This window comes from Gadus macrocephalus, chromosome 6 (assembly GCF_031168955.1).
Source record: "Gadus macrocephalus chromosome 6, ASM3116895v1".
NCBI lineage: Eukaryota > Metazoa > Chordata > Actinopteri > Gadiformes > Gadidae > Gadus > Gadus macrocephalus.
Genome location: NC_082387.1, coordinates 22,277,906 through 22,288,546, shown reverse-complemented (window position 1 = coordinate 22,288,546; position 10,641 = coordinate 22,277,906). Strand labels below are relative to the sequence as shown.

General features: G+C 48.6%; 1 protein-coding gene across 1 annotated transcript; it reads left to right on the top strand.

The window, feature by feature from the left end:
* Positions 1–4,355: 4,355 nt before the first annotated feature.
* Positions 4,356–5,619, top strand: LOC132460063 (phospholipase A2-like). Its single transcript, XM_060055076.1, has 4 exons — positions 4,356–4,464; positions 4,655–4,805; positions 5,043–5,176; positions 5,341–5,619. The coding sequence occupies exons 1-4, from the start codon at positions 4,416–4,418 to the stop codon at positions 5,460–5,462; spliced, it is 456 nt and encodes a 151-aa protein (XP_059911059.1). The 5' UTR covers positions 4,356–4,415; the 3' UTR covers positions 5,463–5,619.
* Positions 5,620–10,641: the final 5,022 nt, after the last annotated feature.

Below are 10,641 nucleotides of genomic sequence, written 5' to 3'. Positions count from 1 at the left end.
GATTAAAAAATAACTTTCAGAATTACCTTAAATTGTAGAATTGTATTTGTTTCTAAAGGATTGAGTCTCAGATGTGCCATGGCCTTGTTCCGCATAATAACGTATGCCTGCCCATCTCGGACAACCCTCACACCCAGAACCACCATGTATGAGACCCAAATACCTCCATCTATGATGAGAACATCTCCTTGTGTGGCCAGAAGGCCCCCACGTCTTTCCATGTTCAATGTAGTCAGATCCCAGTTAAATAATGTAAACCCATGAGGAGGGTAAGGGGGGTGTACAGATGGTACAGTATGCCCTCTAGTTATGGATACGTCAAAAACAATGAATGCAACAAAGGGTAAATGCCTTGAGCACCCAGATTTGTCAAATTTTTGCAGCTGACTTCCTTAAAAACTGAAACCAACCATGTCCCTTAAACCCAGTCTCACACTGACCGTAGTTTTACAATAACGGCTCTAAAAATGTTACATGCCTGTTTTTTTTATCGCTGTTTAGTTAGTCAACTGCTCGTGGCGTTTTTCATGATTATTTTGGGATTTTGATTTGATTTTGACTTTAATATAAGTGGGTCCACTGAGCTGCCGTCAATGGTTTTGTTTTTGTTGTAAACTAGGTTCAGCTGTCTATGAAAAAGACGCATATTCTAAGGTGCGGCAGACAGAACAGCGTCTCCCAAGTGCCGCTGAGGCATGACCCCCTCCTGTGTGAGGGGTTATTATTCATCATTATGAGCCGGCTGTACTCACTTTTATAGGAAAGAGGGCACTAAACTCTACTAAAATGATGTGTTTGGAGGCTCTAGCCCGACCGGACCTGATGAGTTGTTGGGTGATCTTGGGGTCTAGTACACTTAGGACCTAGCTAAAGACATGCTTTTGATGAAAGAGGACATGAAGGACGTAGAAAATTGTAAATGTGGTTGTTCTAGCCCCACCGGAAGTGATGTTATCCCTCCCTGAGAGGTCATACGAAGATGAAAGAAGCGCACCATTAATTGGAGCCTCGAAGGACTTGTGAATATGATAAAGATGTCTGGTCTCTTTTATATGAAACAGGGCATAAGGCTCTGCTAAAATTTATATAAATTAGAAAGCCTCAGACGGTACGTGTCTCTCCCTATCCTGGGTCACCTTCAAATCATTTCCGGTAAATCCCCTCTATATCCCTCACCATTTCCCAACCATGCACAACTTACCCCCATGTCCATGAACTCCAACTTGATGACATAGCTAAAAACAGGATTACACCATCTTTAATTTCCGTTCTAGCCATCCATTCTTTGCCTCCTGCCCTCTGCGGTTCTTTTTCCACGCAGCTACCAATGATGCAGGTCAGATGTTGATGTGTGTGTCGGGCGGGCAGCCATGTGCTTCTCAGACCGAGAAAACATGAATCCTCTTCAGGAGCACTGCAAGGGCGATAAGCCGACTTCAACGTCAGGGCTGAGTGGACCGGTCTGCTGGAGTTGAGGTCTAGCTGGGCTGCGGCGCTAGCTCCTCGAGGGCCTGAAACAGGGCCTTCCCCTCCCTCCCCCTCATGGAGCACAGGGCCTTCCCCTCCCTCCCCCTCATGGAGCACAGGGCCTTCCCCTCCCTCCCCCTCATGGAGCACAGGGCCTTCCCCTCCCTCCCCCTCATGGAGCACAGGGCCTTCCCCTCCCTCCCCCTCATGGAGCACAGGGCCTTCCCCTCCCTCCCCCTCATGGAGCACAGGGCCTTCCCCTCCCTCCCCCTCATGGAGCACAGGGCCTTCCCCTCCCTCCCCCTCATGGAGCACAGGGCCTTCCCCTCCCTCCCCCTCATGGAGCACAGGGCCTTCCCCTCCCTCCCCCTCATGGAGCACAGGGCCTTCCCCTCCCTCCCCCTCATGGAGCACAGGGCCTTCCCCTCCCTCCCCCTCATGGAGCACAGGGCCTTCCCCTCCCTCCCCCTCATGGAGCACAGGGCCTTCCCCTCCCTCCCCCTCATGGAGCACAGGGCCTTCCCCTCCCTCCCCCTCATGGAGCACAGGGCCTTCCCCTCCCTCCCCCTCATGGAGCACAGGGCCTTCCCCTCCCTCCCCCTCATGGAGCACAGGGCCTTCCCCTCCCTCCCCCTCATGGAGCACAGGGCCTTCCCCTCCCTCCCCCTCATGGAGCACAGGGCCTCTTGCTCCTGTGCTGGCTGGCCGAGGGCCGGCTGGGCCTGGGCCGCTGCGGGCCGAGTGCAGGGGCGGCTGGCTGCAGATGGTTCCCCCCCCCCCCCTGTCCTCCTCCCTAGGTGCCTGCCACACACCATAATGGGAAATGGACTGCATAAGATTGCGCTTTTTATCCAAAGCCCTGTACAATATTCCCTCACATTCACCCATTCATACACACATTCACACACCGACGCGGTGTCAGCCATGCAAGGCGACAGCCAGCTCGTCCGGAGCAGTTAGGGTGAGGTGCCTTGCTCATGGACACCTCGACATTCAGCTAGGAGTAGCCGGGGATCGAACTAGGAACTTTGCTGTTACCAGTCGCTTTGCCTCCTGGGCTCCTGCCGCACTGCCTCCACCTAGGTGACTTCTTTTGGGCTCCTCCAGACAAAGTGGTACCCAGTCAGACCAATCTGTACCCAGTCAGACCAATCTGTACCCAGTCAGACCAATCTGTACCCAGTCAGACCAATCTGTACCCAGTCAGACCAATCTGACAAAATTAAACAAGCCATCGTCCACGCACTCCCACACACACATATATATATATATATATATACTAATGGTTCTTGGCAATAACTCTCATGACGTTGGAGAGCCTAAAGCCTCCCCTTTAAAATGGAACCACATGTGTAAGGAACATGCATTTGTGGGATGAGCAGCAGAGCTGAGTATGCAGGTTTGGCCCAAGAAATATTTGCCAAATCTTCTCTGCCAATGCCAAACTGCTTATTCTTGCATGACTTCCCTTAACCCCAAAGCCTTTTGTGCTGATGTCGGTAACACGTGAACTGGAACCTGAACATGTGGAGGAACGTTATGTTTAGTGATGAGTCGAGATTATGCCTACGGCATTTGGATCGTAGGGTCAATTTGTGGAGAAAACCTCGAGAACGCTATGCTGACTGCTGCACCAATAGAGTAACATCTTTTTGTGAAGGTAGTGTTATGGTGTGAGGCGGCATCTCCCTCACCGGAAAACGAGGCTCGTCATCATTGGAGGCAATCTCAATGCAGAGAGATAGTGAGATGACATTCTGCAACCAGTGGCAATCCCATATCTCTGAGTCTGGGACCGAACTCTATCCTCGAAGATGACAACGCTCGCCCCCACAGAGCGGGTTGTATCAGAGACTACCTCCAGAATGTGGGAGTGGAGAGGATGGAACGGCCTGCTAGCAGTCCTGACCCCATCGCCATTGAACAGTTGTGGGATCAGCTTGGGCGTGCTGTTCGTGCAAGAGTGACCAACACAACCAGGTTGGCTGGCATGCGACAAATGCTGGTTGAAGAATGGGATGCCATCCCACAGCAGCGTGTGACCAGGCTGGTGACCAGCATGAGGAGGGGTGCCAGGCGGTTCCGGCTGTATATGGTTTTCCAACACGCTAATCAGGCTCCTGTTTCATAAATTAATACATTTGTAAGTCTTGTTTCTTCAAACTTCAATCAACCAATCCACCAAACACCAAACAAGAGTAAATGGCAGAGTAGGCTGTTTGGCATTGGCAGAGATGATTTGGCACATTTTCCTTGGCCCCAAACTACAAACGCACTGAATAGTAAATAAATTGTCAACATCTTAATGGAATGTGACTCATATATAAATAATAGGCATGAATAAATAATTCAGCAGTTAGACTGTCCACAGTGCTTTGTTTGCTTCGGTCAAATGTAACAGCTTGTATAACCTTGTTGTGGTTGGTCAGCACACTTGAAAACATGTTTTTAAAAGAAGATAAATGTGCATTTTCATTTTATCACAAAGCTGTGTCAATGACACGCTGTTTAAATGACAACTTAGTGCTAAAATCCTACATAGCCAAGGTTCCAATGAACTTGGACGTCTGTGAATGTACTCATGTGACTGGGATGTGTGTGTGTGTGTGTGTGTGTGTTTGTGGGTGTGTGTGTGTGTGTGTGTGTGTGTGTGTGTGTGTGTGTGTGTGTGTGTGTGTGTGTGTCGGTGTGTGTGTGTTTGTGTGTGTGTGTGTGTGTGTGTGTGTGTGTGTGTGTGTGTGTGTGTGTGTGTGTGTGTGTGTGCGTTTGCAAACCAATGTATCTTGCTGTGAGAAAATGTATGTTGTTGTAGATAAAAATGTATTCTCAAAGAGATTTGATAAAGTGGTGGAAAATCGCAGAGGGGTGGAACTTTGAGAAGTATTGTCGGCTATAAATATAGAATATGGACCAAGTTGCAGCAGGAATATTGCTTATTAATTTGCAACATGAAGGTGTCTCACGTTGTTCTCGTCTTGGCCGTCTGTCTTCCATTCTGTAAGTATACTAAACAAACGCTCCAACCTTTACGTTAATTTTCTATTCATTGCTTTTCTATTTATTTCTTCTTCAATGTATTATCATTCATTGAATAACACGTAATATAGCAGCAAAATCAAAAACAAAAGGAAGGAGAGAGTTGTTGATTGGTTGCTGTATGTATTGATGGCTCCTTGTCTCTTCCCAGTGCTAGCCTCACGCAGCAAGAGATCCCTATGGGGGCTCAGGTCCCAGATTGAGTGCACCATGCCTCACAGCTGGCCACTCATTGACTATGCTGACTATGGGTGCTATTGTGGTAAGGGAGGCTCTGGAATACCTGTTGATGACCTCGACACGTAAGTGGAAAACCTTTGGAAGTTACTATTCATCAAGTCGATTTATTATTTATTAGTTTTAGTAATAAACACATAATAAACACACTCCCTGCTCAACCTTCAGCAGGGAGTTAACCCCCCCCCATATCCACTAAACCATCCTGCGTCCCTGCTGCAGCAAGTGATCTTTCTAGCTGTGTATATATCACTGCAGCCCATTCTGTGCCTTTATGATAAACTGTTAATGATGATTGACAGATGCTGCCAAACTCACGACCATTGCTACACAGCTGCCATGGCTGATAAGGCGTGCACAGCCTACCTGGATAACCCGTACACATATGGCTACCACCAAACATGTGACAAGAGCACCAAGACCGTCACCTGTCTCAGTGAGTGCATTATGGACCGCTACTGTGAATCCTATGATGACATTAACATTGTCATGATTTGAGTTTTGAGAATATTATTCAGAGAACTGATAGAAATCCCTTTTGCTTATCATACTGTGTTCTCCACTTCTCTCCCTCCCTCCATCGCCTCTTCTTTCACACAGGTTCCAATGATGCCTGTCAGATGTTCATCTGTGAGTGTGATAAGCATATAGCCATGTGTATGGCCACGGCAAAATACATCCCAGCTCACGACCACTACAACCAGGAGCTCTGCAGTAAATAAGATGACTAGGACTGAAGCTCTGTAGGAAGCAACTGCACTTCCTGAGGAAATAACTAATACATAATTTGGACACACACAGAGGGCGAGAAGATGTTTAGGTGTTCATTTATCAAATTATTTGTCAATAAAATAATCAAAAATAACTGTCTGTTTTATTCAAATTGTTCCTCATGAAGACATCTTGTTATTGTTGTGAAGATTGTGTGATAAATAAGGCGTTAAAAAATCGTCAAAAATCTATTAGCCAGGTGATGTCACAATGCATATTTTATTAGGATGAAACAATGACTGAAAGAAAACTTTCATAATTACATAAAATTGTAGAATTGTATTTGATTCTAAAATATTGTGACTCAGATGTCGTCAGATGCATGACAAGTGTCACAGCCTTTTTCTGCATAATAAAGTGCCTGCCCCTCTCGGAAAACCCTCATTCCCAGAACCACCATGTATGAGACCCAAATACCTCCATCTATGATGAGAACATCTCCTTGTTTGACCAGAAGGCCCCCACGTCTTTCAATGTTCAATGTAGTCGGATCCAAGTTAAACAATGTAAACCCATGAGGAGGGTAAGGGGGGTCTGCAGATGGGACAGTGCGCCCTCTAGTTATGGATACGTCAAAAACAATGAATGCAACAAAGGGTCAAAAACTGAAACCAACCACGTCCCCTAAACCCAGTCTCAAACTTACACTAGTTTTACAATAACGTCTCTAAAAATGTGACACGCCTGTTTTTTTTATCGTTGTAAAGAAAAAAAAAATAATTGAGAATTTTGAGGGACCATAATATAAGTGGGCAGCTTAGCTGCCATCAATTGTTTTGTTTTTGTTGTGAACCAGGTTCCAATGGCTAGGAAATAGCCACATTTCTAAGGTGCGCCAGACAGAACAGCGCCGCACGTTTGAGGGGTTATTATTATTCATTGTTATGGTCACAAAATAAAGGGTGAGGCTGGCTGAACTCATATTGACCACTTTTATAGGAAAGAGGGCATTAAACTCTACTAAAATGATGTGTTTGGAGGCTCTAGCTCGACCGAACCTGATGAATTGGTGGGTGATCTAGGGGTCTAGTACACTTAGGAATGAAGACATGTTTTTTTCATGCATATGAAAGAGGACATAAAGGATGAAAGAAACACACCATTAATAGGAGCCTCGAAGGACTTGTGAATAAGATAAATACTTCTGGTCTCTTTTATATGAACCAGGGCCTAAGGCTCTGCTAAAATTGCTATAAATTGGAAAGACTCAGACAGTAGATCACTCTCTATCCTCGGTCACCTTCAAATCACATCCGGTAAATCCCTCTATAATAATAATAATAATAATAATTATGGATTGAATATTTTTTATTATTTCCCTCACCAACCATACACAACTAACCCCCATGTCAATGAACTTGCCTCCTGCCCTCTGCGGTTCTTTTTCACGCAGCTACCAATGATGCAGGTCAGATGTTGATGTGTGTGTCGGGCGGGCAGCCATGTGCTTCTCAGACCGAGAAAACATGAATCCTCTTCAGGAGCACTGCAAGGGCGATAAGCCGACTTCAACGTCAGGGCTGAGTGGACCGGTCTGCTGGAGTTGAGGTCTAGCTGGGCTGCGGCGCTAGCTCCTCGAGGGCCTGAAACAGGGCCTTCCCCTCCCTCCCCCTCATGGAGCACAGGGCCTTCCCCTCCCTCCCCCTCATGGAGCACAGGGCCTTCCCCTCCCTCCCCCTCATGGAGCACAGGGCCTTCCCCTCCCTCCCCCTCATGGAGCACAGGGCCTTCCCCTCCCTCCCCCTCATGGAGCACAGGGCCTTCCCCTCCCTCCCCCTCATGGAGCACAGGGCCTTCCCCTCCCTCCCCCTCATGGAGCACAGGGCCTTCCCCTCCCTCCCCCTCATGGAGCACAGGGCCTTCCCCTCCCTCCCCCTCATGGAGCACAGGGCCTTTTGCTCCTGTGCTGGCTGGCCGAGGGCCGGCTGGGCCTGGGCCGCTGCGGGCCGAGTGCAGGGGCGGCTGGCCGCAGATGGTTCCCCCCCCCCCCCCTGTCCTCCTCCCTAGGTGCCTGCCACACACCATAATGGGAAATGGACTGCATTTATATAGCAAGCGCTGTACAATATTGACCAACATTCACCTATTCATACACGCATACATACAGCCAGCTCATCGGGAGCAGTGTTAGGGTTATGGTGTCTTGCTCAGGGACACCTCGACATTCCTTGCGGTAACCAGCCAACCCGCTCTACCTCCTGGGCTCCTGCCGCACTGCCTCCCCCTAGGTGACTTATTTTGGGCTCCTCCAGACAAAGGACCCAAAATAAGTCACCGAGGGGGAGGCAGTGCGGCAGGAGCTCAGGGGGTAGAGTGGGTGGGTAAAATCTGGTTTATTGCAACGGCTTAATAATTAAAATTGCAAGGGTGCTCCGCTGCCATCCAGGAGATCTCCCCAGCTGTTGTGTGGAGATGATTTAACCTGCTCAATGTGCAGCAGGTTTGCAGCCTCACCAATCAGACGGAATTAAACCGGCCATCGTCCACACACTCCCACACATATATAAACTGAGCACAAAAAGTAAGGACATTTGTGTTTGGTAGATTATTTATCTGTGGTAACAATGCTTTTTGGCAATAAATTGAATATCATTGGAAAGCCTGTTTAGCTCCCTTTCAAATGGTGCCCCATTTGTAAGGAACATGCATTTGTGGGATGAGCAGCAGCGCTGAGTATGGGGGTTGCGTCCATGAAAGAATTGCCAAATCTTTTCTGCCATTGCCAAACAGGTTATTTTGCTGTTGCTATTGACACTTGTTTTGAGCTTCTGGTACCCCCAGGTGTCTGTGAGCATGGGCCCTACTACTGTAAGTACAGCTACAGTCAGTAAGTGTCTGCTCCAAGAATCGGCATGCCGCGTTTGACTGACCTGGATAGGGCCCTTGCGATAGGGAAACTTCAAGCTGGTGTTCCGCAAAACCAAGTTACGGCATTATTTGGAGTGAGCCCTAGTACCCCTCCAAACTGATGGCCAAGTACCATATAACGGGGGATGTCAAAGACAGGCCACGAAGTGGGCGTCCCAAGAAGACAACACCCCAAGAAGACCATTTCATCACTCTGTCAGCACTTAGGTGCCGTAGGCTGCCTTCTACAGATTTGCAGTCCAGGTTTGCAGGACGATATGGCCGACGGCTCTCTGCCTAGACAATCCGGAACAGACTACACGCAGCCAATCTCCGGTCTCATAGGGCTGCCCTTCACCGTCAGGCCCGTTTGCGCTGGGGTCGGCAACACGTGCACTGGAACCTGAACATGTGGAGGAACGTTATGTTCAGTGCTGAGTCCAGACCAGCATGAGGAGGAGGTGCCAGGCTGTTGTGGCTGTGTATGGTTCTTCCACAAGCTACTGAGGCTCCTGTTTGTGAAATGAATAAATTGTTAAATTGCCAATCTGTCTTGTTTCTTCAAACTTCAATCATCCAATCCACCAAACACCAAACGAGTCAATAGCAGAATAAGCTGTTTGGCATTGGCAGAGATTTGGCAAATTTTTCATGGGCACAACCCACATACTCAGCTCTGCTGCTCATCCCACAAGTGCATGTTCCTTACAATTTGGGCATAATTTGAAAGAGAACAATACAGGCTTTCCAACGGTATAAGATTTATTGCCAAAAAGCATTGTTCCCCCCGAGAAATAATCAACCATACACAAATTTCCATACTTTTTGTGCTAATATTCTATTTATATATTTATTTATTTTCTCTTTCTCTTTAATAAACTACAAGTCCAGTATTAAAGTGCATTGGATAGTAAATAAATGGTCAACATCTTGATGGAATGTGACTCAAATATAAATAATAGGCATGAATAAATAATTCAGCACATGCAGTGAGACTCTCCGCAGTCGTTGGTTTGCTTTGTTCAAATATAACAGCTTGTATAACCTTGTTGTGGTTGGTCTGCACACTTGAAAACATGTATTTAAAAGTAGATAAATATGCATTTTCATTTTATCACAGAGCTGTGTCAATGATACGCTGTTTAAATGACAAGTTAATGCTAAAATCTTACATAGCCAAGGTTTCAATGAACTTGAACGTGTGTGTGTGTGTGTGTGTGTGCGTGTGTGTGTGTGTGTGCGTGTGTGTGTGTGTGTGCGTGTGTGTGTGTGCGTGTGTGTGTGTGTGTGTGTGTGTGTGTGTGTGTGTGCGTGTGTGTGTGTGTGTGTGTGTGTGTGCGTGTGTGTGTGTTCGTTTATTAATTTATTTAAAAGGGACAGTGTACATTAATCAACATGTCCATTGCATAGGACATGTAAATGTAGATTTAGTTGTACAAACTATTTTTCATCTGTAGTCCCTGGCAGGTTGATGTTAGATGTAACATAAAAAAGCATAAAAGCAAGCACAACATATAGTTAGACAGATGGGATCGTACCCAACCTCCCGGTACCCCTATTGATCGGGAGAGACTGCCCCATCTTCCACCGGCTCTGGAACGCGGAGCCAGGACCCCGACCGCCCCGACCGCAGCCGAGGCGACACCGACAACCGGTTCGACACGCCTACGGAGCCCGGGCACCACACTCCTCCCTCCCCAGCAGAGACATCTGGAGAGGGAGACGTCACCGGGAGAGACGGCCCCAACACCACCAGGCACACCAGCCCGCCCGACCGGCGAGACTCATCGCCTGGACCCGCCGGGGACCCCCGACACCCTGACAGCGTCGGAGCGACCTGCCGGGTTAGGAGAGACGGAGAGTTCCCCCCTCACGGAGCTCTCGGACTTTCCCCCCAACCGGGAGGGGGTCGGACCGTCCCGGACAGTTCGCCACCGCCCAACTGCAGGACGACACCCTGAAACACGCCTGGAGCCACGTTTTCGCCTGTAAAGTTCCTGGCCAAGTGGCAGGGGACCGTATGAGGTGGGCGACCGCGTGGGGGAGGTGAACTACCGGGTGCGGCAGCCGGGGAGGCGCAAGCCCACCCAGCTGTATCATGTGAACCTCTTGAAGCAGTGGAAGGCCGGGACAACCCCACCGGTGCCGGTCCCCGTGGTCCTCGTCGCCCGGCAAGGCGTACCGGAGGTCCCGATGGGAGAGGACCTCAGCCTCAGCCAGAAACAAGACCTCACTGACGTGGTGTTGCAGCACCAGGACGTGTTCTCCGAGGTACCCGGGAGA

Excerpts from the sequence above, each read along its gene's own strand:
- LOC132460063 (XM_060055076.1), top strand. The coding sequence starts at position 4,416 with ATGAAGGTGTCTCACGTTGTTCTCGTCTTGGCCGTCTGTCTTCCATTC. Across the intron at positions 4,465-4,654 it reads GGCCGTCTGTCTTCCATTCT|TGCTAGCCTCACGCAGCAAG; the intron begins GTAAGTATACTA and ends GTCTCTTCCCAG. Across the intron at positions 4,806-5,042 it reads CCTGTTGATGACCTCGACAC|ATGCTGCCAAACTCACGACC; the intron begins GTAAGTGGAAAA and ends GATGATTGACAG.